The 23,428-nt window shown below is 40.3% G+C and overlaps 1 protein-coding gene across 1 annotated transcript in view; it reads right to left on the bottom strand.

Annotated features, from left to right (window-relative positions):
• Window positions 1-2,343: 2,343 nt before the first annotated feature.
• The window catches only part of grm4 (glutamate receptor, metabotropic 4), a 273,255-nt gene continuing 252,170 nt past the window's right edge, over window positions 2,344-23,428 (bottom strand). Inside the window, exons 10-11 of the mRNA XM_066703560.1 lie at window positions 11,041-11,287; window positions 2,344-5,588 (exon numbers count right to left, since the gene is read on the bottom strand). Coding sequence (XP_066559657.1) covers window positions 5,539-5,588; window positions 11,041-11,287 — 297 coding nt within the window. The 3' untranslated portion in view covers window positions 2,344-5,538. The remainder of the gene's footprint in view (window positions 5,589-11,040; window positions 11,288-23,428) is intronic.

Genomic DNA, 23,428 nt, shown 5'->3' with positions numbered 1-23,428 from the left:
CTCATTCACCATTATGAATTAGGGTTTCAACAGTAATCTGGTTTGTTGCACCTACCTGAATTATGCATTGATTCAGAATTGATTTCAATATTATTTTGAATGTGCTCAAAAGAAACATTCATTCATCAAAAATAACAATGTTCTATAGCAGTCCATTGCACTTACTGTAATCCCAGTACGGACACTTGAAAAAATATATTGAATACCTTTTATCACTACAAAAATTATTACTTATTTTCTTGAACTGTATGTACAAAATATCAAAACACCTACCTAAATTGTATACAATTATTGTTATTATTACCCAATTTCTTACCAGACACCTTTATCCAGGGTGACTTATCAACATATCACATTATTTTTACGTTTGTACCCATTTATACAGCTGGATATTTACTGGAGCAATCTAGGTAAAGTACTTTGCTCAAGGGTACAACAGCAGTGCCCCCACCTGGGGATTGAACCCAAAACCCTCCACTCCAGTGTCCAGAGCCCTAACCACTACTCGACACTCAAATAAATAGGAGGGGTGATCTGGTGTAATTGTAATTGTTGTAGAGTGATTTAGTGATGGTGGAAAAGACACTTTGAAAGAGAACGTTTTAAGTATGTATAAAAGACTGAAGTACTGTTCGCATCCTTGATCATTTGCAAGAATCCCTGTTCCACTCTCAGAAGTGTAGGATTGGTTTTTGAGAGAAACCGACTGGCTGACACTTCTGATTCGCACTCTACATGGGTTGTAGCACTTTATCATGTTCCTATTTTTGATGCTTCGTGATGATTCCATATGGGAAGACTTCTGTTATTCTGTCCTGTGTTCCCCATGCTCCAGATTTCCTTTACTGCTCAACTGTTACAGTTTGTGTGTCATCTTTAGATCACATACACACTATTTGATATTTAGCTCTATAAACCTGGTTGTCTTGTTAGACCCTGAACTGGAATTTAACCAGCATGTTAGAGCTGTCTGCAAAACATGCAATTTTCATTTGGGAACAGAGCCAAACATAGTATACTTGATGTCAGGGCAATGTGAACTGTATTTCATGCTTTGGCTACATCTCTGACTGGACATTCAATCTCAAACTTGTAGCTGCAGGTCATGGGTTACTTTCTTAACAATCTGCAAGAGCCCCCAGTTTCCACTCAGACCAATTTTTATTTTTCTGACATGCAGAGCCCTACACAGCTTTGCTCCATCTTGTAGCACAGAGAGCAGAGTACCCCTACCTCTGCCTTGCACTCAATGACCTATAGCTGATCTTTTCTATAGTATGACTGGGAACAATGGAGAGCAGCTCGTTAAATTAACAGGCTCCCTATTTCAGGAACTCCCTCCCCTAAGTTGTTCAAAAAAATCTCAGTTTATCCTGCAGGGATCCATGGAGGAGATTCTGTCTTCTGCACAGGGCTGTATTGCCTTGGAAGTTGATGTAATAAGGAACTGTATGAAATATAATTAAAGTAATAGGACAAACACACTTGGATGCCCCCAAGGACCTTAAATCTGACCCTGGGAATTGTCAAACGACCCCCCCCCATCTCACACACATACACTAGCAATACAAAGCATGTGTGTGAAATGTCACTGCATTATATTGAGCAATTAATCTGGATTAATAAGGACTTTGTCAGGTTAATAAACAGTTTACAAACAGCCACTGAATTGGCTAATGAACAGCCTATGATATATACATATGTACATTAAATACTTTGTGCAAAGATTTTTGGCAGATTTCATTCCTTGGATGCATGGTAGTCTGGGCTAGTTTGCTGGTTGTGGCCTTGATCCAATGAAAACTTTGACCCACCAAGCACTTGCTAATTTTAACCCATGTAGTTTGATGGTGGGCTAAAGTGTAAATAAGGAACCTCTGTCACACAAAGACCCAGCAGAAGATATTGTGTGTTTGTAACTTGAAACTGGCTGGTGAGGAATGCTTTTGATTTAATCTGGGCATCTGCTTATCTGGCTTATCTAGTTTTGTTGTTGTTGATGTTGAACCTCACAGTAGTTTTACTCGGATGTGGCCTGTTTTTACCAGCCTGTATGTATGAAAATATTAAAATACACCAAGACAAGCAACTGGTATTTCTGTAAATGTAATCTACTTTTAGGATGAGTAAGTAAAGACCACTTTTTTCCAATAAATGCAGTTTTCTCTCTTTGCTCTGTTATTCAGTGAGCTTGACCTTTCACTGTTAAACTTCTGTTTTATACACGTTAAGCCTTATCACTTCAATGACATCATCACCATGAGATGAAATACCTATAGGCTTGTGTCATAAAAAATACATATAAATGAACAGTTTTAGTAAAAAGTGGGACCAAACTTCATATTTGCAAAACAGTATTTTATTAGAAATATTTTTTGTATAAAAATGAACATGCTCTACACCTTTTTTTGTATGATTTTTATAGATAAGTCATAAATATCCAGGCACTGTATTTCTCTTTTTTTTCTTTTTTCTTTTTTTTAATTGGTCAGTACATAAAGCAGACATTATCAATCCATTTTAATAACATACATAAACTTGCCATTTAATTTGGTCAGCACTTACATACTCTATTTTGCAACACAGACAAAGTGTTGAAAAGAATAAAATAGAGGGGAAAATGAAAAGCAGGAACTTTTTTTATACACAATCACAAACAATCCCACAATATTTTTTTAAAGAAATAAATGTTTCCTTGATTTTGCTGTAACATCTGTTGTTTTTTGTTGAAGCGAAGAGCTGAGGATTGTAGAAAAAAAAAAGTCTTTGTCTTTCTTCGCAGTTTTATTTTAAAATTTCAACTTCAGTGATTTTCCTTCTGGAGCTAATAAAACCATTGGTCCTATATGTCCCTGACGTTTTTACTTAATGTAGCGTGAACTTCTTTAGAATTATCTGTCGCTCTAGTTTCTGCAAAACAGAAACCTCAAAAAAATAGTAGCACCATGTGGTTGTAAAAGCTTCTGAAAGATAAAAGGGCTGTTCTTTAAATTGACTGTCTGCACACCCTAACAAATGCAGTAAGGTTTTTGTTTACTCCCCCCGCCTCATAACACACACACCTGTCCAGACAATGGTTGTCAGGAAAGTCCTTCCACATTGATAGAAAGGCCAGGTAGAGATCTACGAGCTCAGGTCCTGTACACAGAGGATGAAATGAAGCAAATGGCTACAATCTTCAAATGCAGGAAGAAAACGGTGACAGGTAGGCACAAGTAGCCACATACCACTCCTTCCAGTCCACTCTGAAGTGTAATTGTGCCTTCACCAGCTCTTCAGAGTTTTCAGTAGTTAATAATAAAATAAGCCAATAAAAGTGCTGGCTGTCTCTAATGCGCTGGAATGCTTTCAGAGGACCAGCATTAGGCCGCCTGAGGAATGTTGTTATGATGGCAAATCCAAAAGCAAAAAGATCTTCAAAAAGAGTTGGATTAGGCATATTAATGTGTTTTTTTGTTGTTGTTTTTTGCATTTTAGCAATTTATGACCTGGCATTTTGCACAGATTGCCTATTGCATACCATAATGCATTGCGACTTGATTGTTGAGAGATGGGCTGCTGGTGGCAGTGTGGTCTAGCTGTTGCAACTACAGGTGGAGGCAGTGAGCTATGGATGCCTGAGCAACTCTTGGAGTATGTCCAATCTAACTACAGCGAGGCTAGGGGGCAGTTACTAGGTACAGTGCAGTACTGGGCAGTGTGGTCTCCACAGAGGTCATAACGCAAGCATATGAGTTCAATATATATTATAAAGATGATAACTGGCCAGACAACAGTTTGGTTGGGTGCATTGTCAGGGCATTCACTCCCAAACAGGAAACACGTTTGAACAGAATTCCACCAAATGCATACTGTTGCATTCCCAACACTTTTGACAACACAGTGCAACACAATGTATTCCTACAGACATGCTTCACATCTGTATATAATGTCTACAACAATTATTTAGCAGGTGTGCTGTTTCTTGTGTTCTTGTAATCTTAAACATTGTCTGTGAATGATGGCAAGAACAAGCCACTTATTTATTACAGTCATACAACTAAAAATACATTTTGTCTAGTTGTTTTAAAATAATTCAGACCAAAACAGGATTGTGGATGAATCTCAGAGATTCCCATGTTGCTGGAACAGTCTCTCTCTCTCTCTTTCTCTCTCTCTGTTACATTTCAGATTCTCTTCTACAATTTTTCCATTCATGTTGCCTTCTATTAATACGCATCCAACCTCTGAAGCTGCCATACATCCACAACCTTTAATGTTGTCTGCGTGTGTCATGGGGGGCTGCAGATACTCCTCATTAATCTCTTCTTATCATTTCCCCCATCTGTTATAAACCAAAAATACATTCACATTCATCTCATCAAATGACTTTACTGGGAACAGACAGCCTTCAGAATGCTTTTTGTGGGGTTTTCTGTTTTGTTTTTTTGTGTGCAACACTTCTGGCCGATTGTGCTTGATAAGGGGTTTCTTTCAGTCGTTTGAACACTAAATTAAAGTAAGGTTGTAAAGTAATTTGGCCTGTTTTTCTACTAGTTTATCACACACAGTTTCCTCCAGCTGTTTTTATAAGGATTCAAGGGAAACGGCATCGACAGCATGGATAGTTAGTTCCATCCCAGCAACACAAATTCACCATAAAGAAAACCCTAGCTGTCATGCGGTTTGTGCTGACACCTTATTGTGCTTACGCCATATTTGTGAACTGGCTCTGAGCACAACTCATTCATTTTGTGTTTTTTATTTTGTTTCGGGAGTATAAATAAGTAGCTGTTTCTCTGAAACAGTTACATTCCGTATAAAAATGATTACTTGAAACAAAGAAATATGAAACTACCCAAAACATTATTTTAGACAAATTAAATTTAATCAACACAGATTAGACAACACTGTTTAGGTCAACTCTCTATGTGAATGCCCTTCAAAACTACCGATGCCTTCTAAACTACCAACGTCTTTCTGGATCGAAGAGACCCAGCTTAGACCAATGCTTTTCTCTATTCTGTCATGTAACTCCAAATGTGTTCCTAATATAAGCCTCCAGGCTTCATCTTAATGGATAAAGGGGAATGTAAATTACTGTTCACACTACTGGCAAAACACAACAGCGCGCACACACAAAAAAAGTAGGTCTTCAATCCCATTTCAGTGTTGCTCTCACAAAGAAGCTCAAGATAGCAAAGACATCTTGAAAATTAAAGCAAGCTGCTGTGTTATCAACACCAGAAGGAAAACTCTGTCCTGAAGTAGTAATCTTCTGCAGTTACCTTGGAAACATCAATGTCTGTTGCCTCCGTTGGTCGCTAGGACACCACCTTATCCACAGTGGCCCCCAAGGACCCCTCCCTGCAGCTTCTGTGGCATTAAACTGCCATGCCTGTGGTCCCCTGAATCCTTTTCTTCATTTTTTCATATATATTTTTTTGTACATTTGTTTAGTCTTATTCGCCCTGTTGCTCCTTGTTTTCTGGCATCGTGTTTCAGCATGGTGAGCTCTCCGATGTGAGGTCAGACCCTGGTGCTGGGGGGTCTCCTCGGTTAGATCGCATGGTTGCTGTAGCTGATGTATGTTTGCTTGGAAGCCAATGCTAGAAAAGAAGGAAGAGAGATGGGGCAATAACATGATGCAAAGAGGACTGTACAAACTGCAGGCAATCAATCAATCAATCAATCCATACATACAGGCCCATTTCAGCCACTGTTGTCCTTGTACTTCCTGAGATTTTAGTGAACCCTAGCCCTCTGATTGCAAAGATCTTGCTCAGCACAGGAAAGTAGCCTTCAGTTGTTCCTGTATGGAGGTGCACATCGCTATTAATAATAGGATGATGTTTTTATATTTATGTTTATATATATTTAGCCATACCTGTAATAGGAATGATTTATTTACTAAATGCATATCTCTATGCTATATTGGGGTTCAGAGCAAAGGTTTCTGCAGGGACATAACCAGCTGCAGAGAAGATCAGAGCCCTGTTTATCTGATTTTCAAACTGTTTCTTGTGTCATATCTGGGTAAGTTATGCATTTTATCAATCTTGCAAAATCTATTTTTCTACTCTGTGGACGGCTCTTGCCTTCATCTGTACCATCTATGTGTGTGGCAATGCAGCCTGCGCCTACCCTGGATATAAACCTCGGGAGGAGGCTTTCTGCTGCTCCACGTCATCTGGAGAACTGCGTACGAATGAAAACCCATTTACCCATTCACTCACGCGTATAATTCAAAAGGAAAACACCGCAGTGCTGTGCGATGATAGAAAGAGAAATCTCTATGTTGGCTCTGAACAGATCATAGTTTCTCACACAGAAATACTTTTTTTACATATTATAACTCCTGTATGACTTTCTTACACAGTATACATAGATTACATGTAAATGTATTCAAAATAAAATCAAGCACAGACACACAAGCAGACGCAAACTGCAGCATCTGGTAGCCTAGCTGTGGGCATCATGCAGGCCCTGTCACTTTTGTCCATGCAGAAGGCTGATACTTATACCGTGGTTAATGAAGTGTAGTAGGAATCTAGAATCATTCTGGGGGTGCTCAAATTAATATGTTCAAAATGTGCAGTGATCCCCCCCATGCTATTGTTAATACTCTGTGCAGTGACTCCTATAAATATGGCTGGTAAACAAACAGCTACTTTAGCCATTGTACATGAGCACAGATGAGTAATCAAATTATATTTGTTTATAGTGAAATTACATGCAATCCTCATGCATAGTTTTCCTCCAGGGTTTCAAAATATTTAGCATCACACTTCATCATGTGTTGCTACAGTTGACAAGATAGCCATCCCTTAATTTCCCATTCACAGTCAACAATCCCCATAATGACAGAATGAAGTCTGTCTTAAATTAAGTATTTGATAACAAGCATTTTGTTAATTATTGTTGCTCAAATCCCTGGGCACAGCAGTAGCAACACACACTTTTATAGGGCCAAAACACATTTTTAGGTTTTTGAGGAGGTAAAACTGAGCAAGGCAGGTGATAATTCAAGGTGTTAACTGCAGAAGGAGAAATGACAGGTGTACTGAAACTGTATTGTCCTGAACCCTTGCAACTTGCTCATTAACCCCTTCTGACTTTGCAACTACCTTACATTATGGGACTTCTCTTAATTTAACACATGAATGAGATCAGAGATGCTCTTGGCTGAACATATGGGATCTTGATGATATGGAACTTGTTTGCTGTCTGACCTCTCACATGACTCATCTGACTTTTAGGAGATGGAAATTAATCTGCATAATTCTGAATTGGAAAAACTGAACTGTAGGTATATTTGGAAGACACTCTGTTGACAAAATAGATTCCCCCCTGTTGCTTTACCGGAGATGTGTCTGGCAGATTGGACACAGCAATCACTTGTGAGGCAAGACTGACACTCGTTTGTGACAGAGGGCTTTTATTTCAGGTCCGCCCCACACTCTTTAATGCCTGAATTGCTGAAGTGAATGAGTAGTGGCTGAGGCAGTGGCCTGGCTTACAGGGTAGAACTGGCAGGACTGAGGAAAACAGCATCATTTGTGCTCATAAATATTGATACCCAATCTGTTTTAAAAGCAATGCAAAATTAAACTGATTCTGACTGTGCCTATACATGATCCGTGTTTCACAATGACAGCTTTACACAAAAAAGGCAATGTTGCTGAAAGCATTTTTCCATACAAAGAAGGAGGAACTCTTTATAAAACAATATACATAACCGAATTCATTACCCATCTTCAGGCACTTGTATCATGACTGTGCTGTATGACATACCCAGTCCTCACCTATCATCTGTGACCTGCTGAAACTTGGAATCAAAGTGCAGCCTACAAAGTGCAGCCTACGTGAGGAGGAGTGCTCCAGGACATGTGTGTGTGGGGCACGGAGCCTGCTGGCAATCACGGTCTGGAAGATGCCCATCTCTCTCCTAACAGCAGCGAGGATGTGTGAGATAAAGGGGGCAAACTTTCAATATAAGCCTCCATCATTAACCTGCCCGGACTAGGGTGTAATCACCGCGCCGCGCCTGCAATCTTGTCGGGGCCTGTGTTCACTCATTGCACCAGTCACGCCGGATAAATCTGACCAGGCCGCTCGCTGACAGCTGCCCCGCGAGGGAGGGGGGCACTCTCTTTATATTCAGCCTGGATCCCCTCCCTGAGCACCAGTGATAAATGAACCTTATTTAAATATTTATGCGCTGCGAGTTCCAGATAAAAAATAGATGGTCCAGAAAGAATTGGAGCTGGCAGTCCCATCTGTCTTCCCCCTCTCCCCTCTTATTGTTGTTGCACACCTTATTACAGCAAATTCCTCAGTTTGTCAATGAGGGAAACAAATTATAGGGGAAGCACGGTTATCAATTGTCCTTCAGTCTGGGCAGATTGATGCCATCTCCTCCGTCAGCATAGAAGCACGGATGCACGGACTGTATTGTGTTCCTAGGTTGGGTGGGTAAGCTATGTGTGGGAAAACAATTTGGTGGCAGCAATGAGGAGTTACATGGGTCCGTGTCTGCTAATGCAGGGTTTTGACTCCTTCTGTGTCAGTTGTACCTGTTGTATCGGGTTGTTAGGGCACTTGTTTTGCAAAGCTGCTTAGGGAGGTCACAGAGACAGGCTGAGCTACACTCTTCAAAAGCTGCTCAAACAGAAGTCTCCATTACCTGAGTTCATATAGTCTGAGCCACGCATAGCGCATCCTTCCCTCAGCAAGCTAGCACAGGCACAGAAGATTTGCAGTTAGTCAGGGGGCCCCCAGGAGCCAAAGCAAGAAATCGACTCACAGTTATGCTAGGAGACCAAAGTTCATGCACCCTCAATTTCACGCACCGTTACTTGCTTCTCAAACTACGATTTCTAATTAATCACATGCCTGTGCCTTTGTCTATTTAAGAGCTCAGCAATTGATGCCTGGGTATGATAATCCCCCCCCAACCACCAGCTACACAGTGGAAATAATCTGGATCTGTTTGATTAACACTTCATTTTAAGAGGCAGTCAATCTCCTTCCAGAGCTGTCTCTTCGGGACTAGGTATCTTTCTAAGAAGCATATAATCATTTCAGATGTTTCTGCTGACTCAAGTTTGTCAACCATTTCCTACTAAAATGCTTATGAAGAGATCCCTGATATACTGAAATGAGCACATCCACAAGATAAGGATCTTACAGAAGACCAAATTGTGTTTGTGTATGCTCCACTATGAGCTTGGTTTTTTGCCACAATTGTATTATCAGTATATGCAGGCTGCTCATTTTAATATGGCAGAGATTTTATTGCTTAAATATACAGTACTGTGCAAAAGTTTTAGGCAGGTGTGAAAAAATTTTGTAAAGCAAGAATGCTTTCAAAAATAGACTTGTTAATAGATTATATTTATCAATTAACAAAATGCAATGTAAGTGAACTGAAGAAAAATCTACATCAAATCCATATTTGGTGTGACGACCCTTTGCCTTCAAAACAGCATCAATTTTCTAGGTTCACTTGCACACAGTTTTTAAAGGAACTCGGCAGGTAGGTCGGCCCAAACATCTTGGAGAACTAACCACAGTTCTTCTGTGGATTTAGGCAGCCTCAGTTGCTTCTCTCTCTTCATGTCATCCCAGACAGACTCGATGATGTTGAGATCAGGGCTCTGTGGGGGCCATGCTATCACTTCCAGGACTCCTTGTTCTTCTTTACGCTGAAGATAGTTCTTAATGACTGTCGCTGTGTGTTTGGGGTTGTTGTCATGCTGCAGAATAAATTTGGGGCCAATCAGATGCCTCCTTGATAGTATTGCATGATGGATAAGTATCTGCCTGTACTTCTCAGCATTGAGGAGACCATTCATTCTGACCAAATCCCCAACTCCATTTGCAGAAATGCAGCCCCAAACTTGCAAGGAACCTCCACCATGCTTCACTGTTGCCTGCAGACACTCATTCGTGTACCGCTCTCCAGCCCTTCAGCAACAAACTGCCTTCTACTACAGCCAAATATTTCAGATTTTGACTCATCAGTCCAGAACACCTGCTGCCATCCTGTGTTCCTGTGTTTTCATGCATAGTTGAGTCACTTGGCCTTGTTGCCATGTTGGAGGTATGGCTTTTTGGACGCAAGACTTCTCCAGACAGTAGATGGGTGTACCAGGGTCCCACTGTTTACTGCCAATTCTGAGCTGATGGCACTGCTGGATATCTTCCGATTGCGAAGGGAAGAAAGCATGATGTGTCTTCCATCTGCTGCAGTAAGTTTCCTTGGCCGACCACTGTGTCTACGGTCATCAACGTTGCCCGTTTCTTTGTGCTTCTTCAAAAGAGCTTGGACAGCACATCTGGAAACCCCTGTCTGCCTTGAAATGCCTGCCTGGGAGAGACCTTGCTGATGCAGTAGAACTACCTTGTGTCTCAGTCTTGCCATGCTGTATGACTTTTGACAGTAAACTGTCTTCAGCAACCTCACCTTGTTAGCTGAGTGTGGCTGTTCCTCACCCAGTTTCATTCCTCCTACACAGCTGTTTCTGTTTCAGTTAATGATTGTGTTTCAACCTACATATTGAATTGATGATCATTAGCACCTGTTTGGTATAATTGTTTAATCATACACCTGACTATATGCCTACAAAATCCCTGACTGTGTGCAAGTGAACCTAGAAGAATTGATGCTGTTTTGAAGGCAAAGGGTGGTCACACCAAATATGGATTTGATGTAGATTTTTCTTCTGTTCACTCACTTTGTATTTAGTTAATTGATAAATATAATCTATTAACCTGTCTATTTTTTCTTACTTTACAGCATTTTTTCACACCTGTCTAAAAGTTTTGCACAGTACTGTACAAGAAATTGAGGGACTTCATCCAGGGCAAATTTTGATAGTCATTGCTAAATGTGCAAGTCTAATGAGAGAGAGCACAGGTTGTAAGAACAGGAGGAAGGATTTTTTGGTTTTTCAGTTAGTTTGGAAAATGAGCTGCCGTTTGTATCTTGTGAACCAAACTCTGTGATGGATCAGACAGGCTTTCACCACTTGCGAGCTCTCAGCACGGAGGACTCACCTTGTGTCTCCAGGCTCTCGCACAGCTCTGACTTGGCCTCACCGTTGGGCCGGAAGCTGCCTTTCTGCGTGAACTTGTTGGACATGGTGGCAGCCGTCACCACGGCCTTCAGACTGCGCTTGCGTTTGGGGACGTTCTGCTCGGGATGGAACAGGACGATGTACACCTTGGGCATGTAGAGCATCCCCAGAGACACAGAGGCACTCAGGCTCACGGAGATGGTCAGCGTGGTCGTCTGGATGTACATCTGCAGGGGAGAGCGGGGAAATGGTCACAACGGCACTGAATTCCAGCAGGCCTGGCAGAATCTGTCAAATCATTTATAACAAGCCTCTATTGGAGCATATCTAGACATCATAGTGCCAGACTCCCTCGTCATGTGTTCTCTATGAAAGCATCAGATGTGGGTAGCTGTTTGTGTACACACAGGACACATACACTACTTCACACAAATGCACATAATGCTTGCTAAAAATGGCTGCAGGTGTTTTCATGAATAATCTCAGTTCTGTTAGTAAGCATTTGCTCAAATGACAAAGAGTTTCTGATTTGAATTTCACTGTACTTATGGATTTAAAATCATACCAATAAGGGCTTGGAGATGCTGGGCAGCTGAAGCAGCACTTCTCCAAAGCACAGGCTGTGGGCAGGAGCACCACACTCCCTGACGCCATTAAAATCCTCTGCACAACCAACAGAACATCTCATAATCAAATCACTGTTTTCTTTTAATTATTTTCTTTTTATTTTATTTATTATCTTTTTAATGTTTTTATGTATTCCCCCATACATGTAGCTGGGATGCTGTGACCACCTCTTGTTTGTTAATTTTCTGCAAAGCTGAGTTCAATATTGCTGCTTCATCAACCTTAAAACACTTTCCCCGGTCTAGTCAATTATTTTACTCGCTGTGGATTCACATTGTGCGCCGCTCATAGGATCCCCATAAAAACCCATAATCGTATGAAAATGTAATGTTTCATGGAACAGTTAAAGAGGTGGGTGGGGGTACTGCTGCTGTTATTTGTGCTCTCTGTTTGTTCTTAGTATTTACTTAGCAGTCACATTAATTACACCATTAATGAGGAGAGGGGCTGAGATGAGTGAGTCTTTGGGAAACAGTAGCAGTCTTTGAGGGCACTGTTGCCTCTCTGCTGTCATGGCTATCTAAGACTTCACACTGGCTGCTGTCAGTTCTCAGGGCTGACACAGCTGTTCTGGGCCATTTTATGTCTTGGCGTTACCTTCCCTCAATCGTACAATCCAGTGCCGTGCAGCTCGAAGCATCCCACGCTCCGCAGTTATGTAACAGATGCGGTGTAGGTTAAAAATGTCAGTGTACTTCTCATATAATGTGCCACTCATATCTCCCAGCCTGTGATGGTGTTGAAATAGTTTAAATAGTGTAGACATGGGAAGTGTATTGGGTTGTATTTGAAATCCACCCAGAAATGTATATTCAGTAGCTGAAGAATGTGATAATTATATATGACTTAGGCAGATTTTTTTTGCCTGTTTGTTTGTTTTTTATTCAAAGCGTTCTTTATTATTTAATTTTATTTTATCTTGACTTATTCCCAGCCCCCGAGCTTTGCCTTTGCTGTAAATCCAGGTTTTCTTAGTGCACTAAATCCAATCAGCACAGTCAATTTAATTGCCAGCCTTTAATAGGGTATACATGGGGATAAATTCAGGAGTTGCAGGAGTGAGTTACTTGTTGCCAGAGTTAGACATCAGCTGCGTGAGCTGTAGGAGACATTCCTTTTGTTAAGGAGGTTCTAATTGAGTGGCTAATTTCAATGTTCTCATTAACACAGCACCCAGGTCTTTTACACTGTTACAGATCACTGAAAACCTGCCACACAGACATGCTAATTATTGTTAATTTCTTTTGTAATTTCTAAGACAAAAGCGCTATAAAAATAAAGATAAAAAGGTTTTCTGCCTTTAAGAGCTCTGTAACTTTGCTAACACTTTCAGGGGTTGACAGTCACATTTCTCAAGTCAGTAATTCTGTACAATAGCTCAGGGTACATAAATGGCATATGAACATAAAATTAAGCCATTTACATTGATTTATTCATTAACATGGGGTTTTAATAAATCCTACTCAAACCTTTTATTAATAGTACTAAATAAATAACAACCAAATAAATAAATACAGACCAGTCACTACCAGGTTATCAACACTTGAATAATAATAATGATATCTATATACACCGATCAGCTATAACATTATGACCAGCTGCCTAATATTTTGTAGGTCCCCCTTTTGCCGCCAAAACAGCCCTGACTCATCGAGGCTTGGACTCCACTAGTCCTCTGAAGGTGTGCTGTGGTATCTGGCACCAAGACGTTAGCAGCAGATCCTTTAAGTCCTGTAAGTTGCGAGGTGGGGCCTCCATGGATCACAGTTGTTTGTCCAGCACATCCCACAGATGCTCGACTGGATTGAGATCTGGGGAATTTGGAGGCCAAGTCAACACCTTGAACTCGTGATTCATCAGACCAGGCCACCTTCCTCCATTGCTCCGTGGTCCAGTTCTGATGCTCACGTGCCCATTATAGGCGCTTTCGGCAGTGGACAGGGGTCAGCATGGGCACCCTGACTGGTCTGCGGCTACGCAGCTCCAATAAGCAACAAACTGCGATGCACTGTGTGTTCTGACACCTTTCTAGCAGAACCAGCATTAACTTTTCCAGCAATTTGAGCTACAGTAGCTCGTCTGTTGGATCGAACCACACAAGCCAGCCTTCGCTCCCCACGTGCATCAATGAGCCTTGGTCGCCAATGACCCTGTCGCTGGTTCAACGCTTCTCCTTCCTTGGACCACTGACCACTGCAGACCGGGAACACCCCACAAGAGCTGCAGTTTTGGAGATGCTCTGACCCAGTCGTCTAGGCATCACAATTTGGCCCTTGTCAAAGACGCTCAGATCCTTATGCTTGCCCACTTTTCCTGCTTCTAACACATCAACTTTGAGGACAAAATGTTCAATTGCTGCCTAATATATCCCACTCACTGACAGGTGCCATGATAATGAGATTATCAGTGTTATTCACTTCACCACGTCAGTGGTCATAATGTTATGGCTGATCGGTGTATAAAATATTCATGTAATGTGTGTGTCCTGTTTGAAAGTGTTACACTAAAGTCTTAATATTTTGCACTGTATTAAGCTATTAATTTGTATCTCTACTATTGATTGAAATCATGTTTTTAGCATGATAATAACATACATTGCTGTAATTTATAACGGTTCTATAACTCAGTATTAGGATCATCTATATTATACATTTATAAAATACATTTTGTAGCCTAAATTTCAGTGGGCCCAATCATATTAGTGGATGGAGCTTCCTACAGTTAGATTACAGTTATGGCAAATAAACAGCTTGCTCTCACCTAAATTAGTTAGATAACATTGTATCAATGTATTTATTACTCCAAAATTAATGGTTAATAAAGGTTAAACGGTTACTAAAAATGGGGGACTAGGCAATTGTAGTCTGTGAGATCCTGGTTATTTCATGTTTCATAAGGTAACTTCAATAAGCAACTGATTAAGACCTGTATTAAGCAGGGGATTCATCCAATAATTACTCAATTAAGTATTTAAGCCCTGAGGTGAAATAAAAATCAGAAGCGCCTTCAAGGACTGACATTGCTACCCCTGACCTAGACTATCTTATGATTTAGCTGAAATATAAAACACCCTGTTGTCAGTTCCCTTTTCATTTCCAAACACATAGTCTACAAGGGGTTAAAAGCTCTATCCAGTAACCAGAGGTCAGGGGACACCGTTAGTAATTGTTTTCTCTAAAGTCCAGTTTCCAGTCAAAAGTGCTGCTGTCTGCAGTGGCAATGCATCATCACAGGAGAGTGGGCAAGATTGAGCCTGGCGATGATAGAAGTGAGATTGAAGGCAGATGCTTGAAATGAAGCCTTTCCTCACGGTTGTTTCATCAGCATGTTCTCAACCTTTTTGTTTTTCTAACCACAATCTCCAGACACCCACCCCCCTACCTCAGTTTAGCTTTTCATTTCATCAGTGCCTCACATTAAACAGCGCCTGATTGCTGACACGACAAAAGGCACACAAACAGGACCCCTATGGTGAGTTGTCAGTTGTCTGAAGCCTGGGGTGTTAAATATATTGTCAGATGGCCCCATATTTTATGTAGCACTACACCCACACTAAATTCTGCATGATTCGTCTGGAGAATCCTGCAAGATATATGTAGAATTCCTGTAGGAATTTGGATGCCAAACCTGAAAGTAGCCTGCAGATCTTTTTCAGAATACTTTATTGTTCCTATGAAGTGAGTCCTGTGGGATCTTCTTGCATTACTTGTAAAATGTTGGAAAAAATGATTAGACAGAAAATAGAGGAGCATCTTAATGAAAACCACATTCTTGGAGACATGGGTTTAGACGAGGCAGATCATGTCTTACTGATCTATTAGAGTTCTTTGAAGATGCAACTGCAGCTGTAGATCACGTGAAAGCATATGATATGATATACTTAAATTTTCAAAAAGTTTTTGATGGGTTCCACACCACATCAAATTTGCAGATGATAGTAAATAGGTGGCTCAGCAGATACTTAGATAATATTCAGTTGTAGGCCGACACCTGGCAGATGAAATTCAATGTGGACAAGTGCAAGGTATTACATGCAGGTAACAAAAATGTCCACTATAATTACACTATGGGAGGAATAGAACTAGTATCGCATGAGAAAGATCTAGGAGTCTATGTGGACTCCTCACTTTCTCCATCCAAACAATGTGGGGAAGCAATAAAAAGGCAAACAGAACATTAGGGTATATTGTCAAAAGTGTAGAATTGAGAACAAGGGCAGTGATGTTCAGACTGTACAATGTACTAGTTAGAGCTCATCTGGATACTGTGTACAGTTCTGGGCTCCACACTTCACGAAAGATATCGCTGCTCTAGAGGCAGTTCAGAGGAGAGCAACCAGACTTATTCCAGGTCTGGAGGGAATGTCCTACTGAGAGACTGAGGAACTGAACCTTTTCACCCTGGAACAGAGGAGACTATGTGGTCTTCAAAATCATGAAGGGCATCGACCACTTCAAACCAGAGGAGCTTTTCCAGATCAGCAGGAACACACGCACCCGGGGACACAAATGGAAATTGGGATTCAAGGCATTCAAGATGGAAAACAGGAGACACTTCTTCACACAGAGAGGTGTCACAATCTGAACAAACTCCCCAGTGATGTGGTTGAAGCTGAACATTTGGGAACATTTAAAAAACGGACTGGATAGGATCCTTGGATCATTCAGTTATTAATGGACACCAAACGAGCATGATGGGTCGAATGGCCTCAAAAGCATGTCCAATTGTATATGTGAGGAAAACGCCTAATGTTTCGTGGTGGGTCTGGGCTTGATTGTGCATATCATATTTGTGCATACAAATCAAGAATCTTGTGTGAATGTGAGGAGCACCTCTAGTCTAAACCAAAGCCCAAGGCAGAATCTCTGCATTAGTCACCAGAGGCTGTGTTATTCTCTGTGGGTCTGAGACTAGGCTCAGTGAATCCTGTATTTGCTTTGTGTATGACCTCTTTTTTTGTATGAAATGTGTCTGGTTGCTGAAGGAATGCTGCAGAATGTAGGTCACCAAGTGAGAGCTGATACACTCTAAACTGTACCCTAAACACCGAAACCCATAGGGCTGTGTGTGTGATTGGAGCAAAGGCAATGGCAAAACTGTGGAGGTTATGAGGCACTGTGTGAAAAGAGTCAGAGAGCTATATCTACCTGGGAGAAAAAGATGGTTATTTTATTAAATACTGGCTGCTTATACAGATCTATGTATACAAGATAAATTCTTGTACAGATGGATGTTAAGTGAATGCTATTTAGGAGAATTCTATATGCAACTTCCTAACACGGTGGTTAAATATATGAATATAATGTATGAATAGGTGATCATGATAGTTTTCTTCCTTTTCAAAATATGACTGGATGTAGTTTAGTCAAAACCAGCTGCCAAGCTTTAAAAAATAGTTTGTAAATGTATGTGAGTGGTCTTGACTGAGCAAATACAATTACTTTTCCAATTGGTAAACTGCAATGCATTAGAATTCCTGTAAGTTATGAAAGATAGATTGTCTCCAACAATCATAATGTTAAACGACATAGTTCCCATTTAACTACACATTAAAATCTTAAAATGCTCTAAAGGAAAGCTGTGTATTAACTAATGTATATTATGCACATGGTGAACATGCAACCGTATCTCCTAAGAAACATATGTTACAGATAATATGGCAACACTGCACAAACAAGGTAAAAAATATACTGTGCCGAAGAATTACACTGTAGTCCAATGTGTTGTACAGTCCAGCTCTTCTCAGTGAATGGCTCAGTTGAGCTCCTTTTGAAGGGGTCAGGTGTTCGGTCAGACTTCATGGATGCTCATGTTTTTTTACACGCACTGCTGGTGGGAGACAGACTCATTCTAATGTACCAGTTTGGTCAGCAATCGGTCTCATCGCAGTGGCAAGACCGAGCTCTCGAGAAACTCTAACCTATTATTAGGCCGCAATAAACCCACAAAAAAATGTTCCCTGCAGCGCTATTAGGCATCCAATCTGTACTCGAGTGAGTTCCAATTTCCACCTGAACTTGATGGCTATAATCTGAGAGGCAGTTCTACTGTGAGACCTGCAGCCCGGCTCGGCCCAGCTTTCATATTCTGTTGGTCTTTTTCCACCAACATTAAATCGTATTTCGAAACCAGGGCGTGGGAAAACTTTTCATAATTGGTCTTTTGATGGTAATTTATATATCTGTCAGTTTATGGTATACTGATCATTCAGGCTATCAACAGAGTATGTAGTTTCCACAGAATGAACAGAATGTATAGGATAATATAGAATAAAAGGCTAACTTTTATAGCAAACAAGAAAAAAATAGAAAAACAAAGCTGTTTTGGCATGAAAAGGTAAATGTAATACTCCTGCAGCGCTCCTTGGGAACTCTTACTAATGCAAGAATAGATCATTAATATTTGATAGAAAGGGTTTCAGCTCTTATTTCTCAATTATGTTTTTTATAATTTTTTTGTAAATCGAGATAGGGAGTTAAGGAGCTACAGAATGTTTTTTTAATTTATAGTAAATTATTTATAGTAATTTATAGTAAATTATCTAAGAGACCTGCTCTAAAGATTACTATATTTATAGAAGCAAGTTGACAGACACATTAATGCAGTGTTGTGAACCCATGCATTGACTTGAATTGTCAGTAAAGATGTGATTTCCTACTGTTAAGAACATTCCTGGAGGCGAGGAACTATTCCCCCTTCCAAAGCAAAGATAGGTTCACTGCTCGGGGAGCTGTAGTCATGCAGGGCATTAAACAGCTGAGAGCAGGGTTTTGTGAATTTGGTGGAATGAGGAATAGGCACGGCATGCTAGTATGAGCAGTTTTATTAGAACCCCCTCCTTGCCTGACAGGGTAATAAAAGCATCTGATTTAGATCATCTCCTCTGGTCGGCAGATGTCAGATTTACTCTGATACAGTGTATTAAACTGTGTGAGCTCAGTCTATAGATGGTCCCATGTCCAAATGCACGATGAGTAAATGATATATAAAGCCAGTATTAACATTCATCATATGTATCCACAGACAGGCTGACAGATAAATTATTGTGGTTGTGCAATGAACCTGTGCTCTGATTTATCCCACTGAAGAGTGCACCGACAGAAAGATAGGCAGGGGAAATACTTGTGGGGCATTTTAATATAGAAATATTCAATTGAATTTACCAGTATATTTACACTGCCAACATGCACTGCCTGAGTTAATTTCTGTGTCCATTAACTTATAGATTTCGTTTTGGGCACTGTTTGTTCAAACTACCAAATTTTGCACGAGAATTGTGTTGTGTGCATGGGATGCATACTTCAGCACTATGTAACTTTTTTAACTTCCTGGTAAGTTGCCACTTGGCAGTTTGGTGTAAGCCAAATACGTATTTGTAATGATATTGCTACAGAACTGCTGTATTCCCCGTTTTGCTGAAAATAAACATGATTTTGGGGAGAATCTGCTCAGGAAGAATACATAGTGGTCTGCCAGTGAGTTTTAATATCGATCTCACACCGAAGACCTTCAAATGTCCATCGATACTTGCTGCCGGGGTTCTGAGAATAAATTCAAAGTGCACGCTACATAGACAGATTAGATTCCCAGATCGATAAATACATAGTTCCAAGGTAAGACCGATAGATGCCCTTTAGCTTTACATTATATTTTCAATTTGTGTGAAAAAGACAATATACTTTGGAAATTCTCTTAAGGCGTTCGCAGACGGCATGTGGGACATCTCTCCCATTGAGTGTGCTTTCAGAGAAGGTAGAAGACACCCTTTCCTCTTCGGTGTCTATCAGCATGCTGATGAACCTGTGTCTTTTAGTTCTCCCCAGGATTGATGACTGATTTCTCTTCCCATAGTTTCTTTGCTAGTAAAGAAGGTAATAATTCTCCAGTTTGACTCCTACCTGTGTATGTGGCAAAGATGTGCATTTGGTAGGTTAACATTGTCATGTTTCAAATTGCTTTCATGACAATCCCAACCCTGTTTTCTGAGCCTGCCACCTCTCTCTTCAAAGCTGTGGGGGGGTCTGGGGGGGATTCCTCCTATAGAAGAGCCTTTATGTCATAGTCACAGAGAAGCTGAAGTATAAGACATGTGTCAGCGCCCCAAGTTTCATCACTCCTTCTTCCCTTCTTTTCTTTTTTTTTTTTTCGCTCGCAGTCCTGTCTAATTACATACCTATCAATCTCCGGCCACACGACTAATGAGATCCTGCCAAAGGTATTATTACATTTGTCAAGATCTTACAGAGACATAATGTAAGACTGATGAGCAAGGAAAGATAATCTTAAACTGTGCTTCAAAGCCTGTTACTAAAAAAACTAAAAAACTAATACAATAATAAGATTAGTTTGGCTATCACACTGACACATTTCTCTTTGTATCATTATTTCTGAATTTATAGATAGTCTAATCCCAGTGGTACCCATTGCCAGCATTTACCGGAGCAATCTCTCCTCAGTGTCACAGATTTCCAAAGACGTAATCGAATCCCTGCTCATGTTTTGATATAATTTGTATTTATTATATTAACCCAGTTTTTACTTTGATTTCTCCAGTGTAAACTACCTTGAGGGATATGGAATATTCTGTGTTTATTTATTGTTATTTAGCTGCATATTCAAATCTGAAACCATATCCAGAAACCATTCTGACATGGCCGTTAACAACTTTAACATGTGCAGAGGGTGCTGAGCAAATAATTATAATCATTGTGGGATTGAGGGAACTCAATAATTTGGAAAGATAAAACATTCGTCTTTTGTGTTCCACTTAATGAGCACTTATGCTGGAGTCAGCTCTGAGAATATGTTGCTTCATCAAGAAAACAAAACAAACTAAAAAAAAAAAAAATCAGCTCAAATGTTATCCTTTGGGAGAACAAACCTTTCATGCAGCTCACAAATGCATATATTGTGAAGATCAGAATTCAGAATACCCCTCAGATTTTATAAATAGTAACCACTATTCAACCACTCCTATTTTAAGAAGGAACACAATAAAATTCACAAATGTGTTTATCATGACCTCTTTGAATTGCTTTTACAAAATAGCTTCTGAACATTTCTGAACAGCCTCCCAACATTTCAATACAACTGATATGCTTTCCTCAAGGGACAGAGCGTATGAAATTAAACATTGTGGACTTAATATATTCTCTTCACCCTTAACACTATTCACTGTGATTTAAGCAAACGTGTACAAGATGCACATATGATTGTAAAGCTCTTGCTTAAAAATACCTAGAAATGACCCTGAGGGAGATAGTATATGGTGTGCAAATTGTGGGTGCTTAACATGAAAACCCTGACTGTAGTGAAGCATTTATTATTTTATAAAAGGTGATCTTGATTTTCTTCTTTTTATGATGTAATGGTTAGAAACACTTTTTTTAAAGAGACTAGCAGATATTACAGCAGCAGTTATTTAGTCAGAACCTGTGATGAATGCCAGGCAAGTTTCCAGTTAATTTTTGAGTCCTAAATGTTTAGTCAAATTGTATTATGATTTATTTATTTTTGACCGCACTTCATGTAGGAGTCTACGTGGACTCCTCACTTTCTCCATCCAAACAATGTGGGGAAGCAATAAAAAAGGCAAACAGGATGTTAGGGTATATTGTCAATAGTGTAGAATTGAGAACAAGGGCAGTGATGTTCAGACTGTACAATGCACTAGTTAGAGCTCATCTGGATACTGTGGACAGTTCTGGGCTCCACACTTCACGAAAGATATCGCTGCTCTAGAGGCAGTTCAGAGGAGAGCAACCAGACTTATTCCAGGTCTGAAGGGAATGTCCTACTGAGAGACTGAGGGACCTGAACCTTTTCACCCTGGAACAGAGGAGACTACGTGGGGACTTGATTCAAGTCTTCAAAATCATGAATGGCATCGACCACATCAAACCAGAGGAGCTTTTCCAGATCAGCAGGGACACACGCACCCGGGGACACAAATGGAAATTGGGCTTCAAGGCATTCAAGACAGAAAACAGGCGTCACAATCTGGAACAAACTCCCCAGCAATGTGGTTGAAGCTGAAAATTTGGGAGCATTTAAAATTAGACTGGATAGGATCCTTGGATCACTTAGTTATTAATGACACCAAACAAGCATGATAGGTCGAATGGCCTCCTCTCGTTTGTAGAATTTCTTATTTCTTATATTCTATGTATGATTATTATTATGTACACGGACTGAAGGGCAAACAACATTTTGTTCCAATGTACGAGACTATAACCCAAAACATATTGTCATTATTAAACAGTGCAAAACATACTAAAAAAAAAAAAAGTCCTACTTACGGACTAGAGTTGCCTGGTAAGCGTGACTGGCATATGGGGTAGCAAAGGAGGCTTGTCACAGTTAATAGCATCAGCCTCAAATATATTTAACTTAACAGTAATATGCTATTCTGTAATCTTCTGAAAACAAGCCAAATGTGAAGGAATGAGTGGGTTTTAACACAGGAGATACTTCCATCAGTTCACTGCAGATCATTTCACTTCCACTTAGTAAAGTTTCAGGTTGCTATCTGGAGCAGGGGTCTCCAGTGCTGGCCCTGCAGATTCCTGATCCTACAGTTTTAGAGGTTGTTCTCCAGTCAATAGCTATAGGCCATGTTGTTTAAGCGAACCAATAATTGGTTAATTGCAGTCATTCAGTAATTCTGATTTCTGACACTAATCCAGTGACAGACGTTTAAATGAGTGTTATGCTTCACATTTTTCTAATGTGAGTCAAACTAATTTAACAACGGCTAATGAAGGCTCAAAAGGAAAACAGTCTTATCTTTAGCCTTTCAAAGACGTTTCATGTTTTTATGTATATTTTATTTTTTAATATTGAATAGGAAAAGTACGAAGGAAAAAGATAAAGTATGCCTCAAAGCACTTTTTAGCTTTGCCATCATATTATTCTGAACTCTGTCTGCTTTTGGAGTAACACGTCTATAAAGGCCTGATGTTAAACCTCTTACTTCTATTCTGTCACAACTTTAAAGTGAGCACGATAGACAACTATTAGAAAGGACATTGTTTTTATGGGACTCGTCAGCTTTACAGCTCTGTCATGTTTTTCAATAGCAGCCAAGAGAGGCACGCTTGAAAAACTGTGCCCACGCAGTCACAAGCTTCGGCGCTTGGAGAAGATGCACACACAAATTATTATGCATTCCAAGCTTGCGCAACCAAAACTGTGCAGCCACTCGCCTACTTGTCCTTTCCTTTATCTGAACTGGCAGAACAGTCAGTCCTCGCCGTGTTCTCCTTTGCTGGAGACAATGGCACAATTAACGGCATGCTATCACTACCTGCCAGCTTCATGTGCCGCTTGGCTTGTTTTATTTGTGGCATACATCAATTAAGACTTGAATATCTCTTCAGCTCACAACACCGGCCAGCTAGGCTGCGAAAGCAGGCGCGATGCTAAGTCCCTTCAGAGCCAGGGTGGCACATTTGCCAGGTGCCTCAAAACCAGCACAGTGGCAGTCAGGACTGAGGAGAGGCTAGCTTGGGCTTAGGTAACCGATCTCCTACCTGTAGGCTGCTTTTGGATGCTATATTCTGATTTTCCTACTCCAAAAGAGTGGATGTCAAGGGAGTTTGTAATGTGTGGAAAAAAATAATAATTCAGTTTTGTATTTTTGTTATGAGAAGATGGTAAGATTTCTGTCATTGTTAATATGATTATTATTTTGGGTGTGAGTAGGTCATTTGCGTAGGAGAGATCCGGTGTGCTTGTTATCT

This window comes from Amia ocellicauda, chromosome 5 (assembly GCF_036373705.1).
Source record: "Amia ocellicauda isolate fAmiCal2 chromosome 5, fAmiCal2.hap1, whole genome shotgun sequence".
Lineage (NCBI taxonomy): Eukaryota > Metazoa > Chordata > Actinopteri > Amiiformes > Amiidae > Amia > Amia ocellicauda.
Note: the sequence above shows the minus strand (reverse complement) of the source record. Positions and strands in the feature narration are given on the sequence as shown.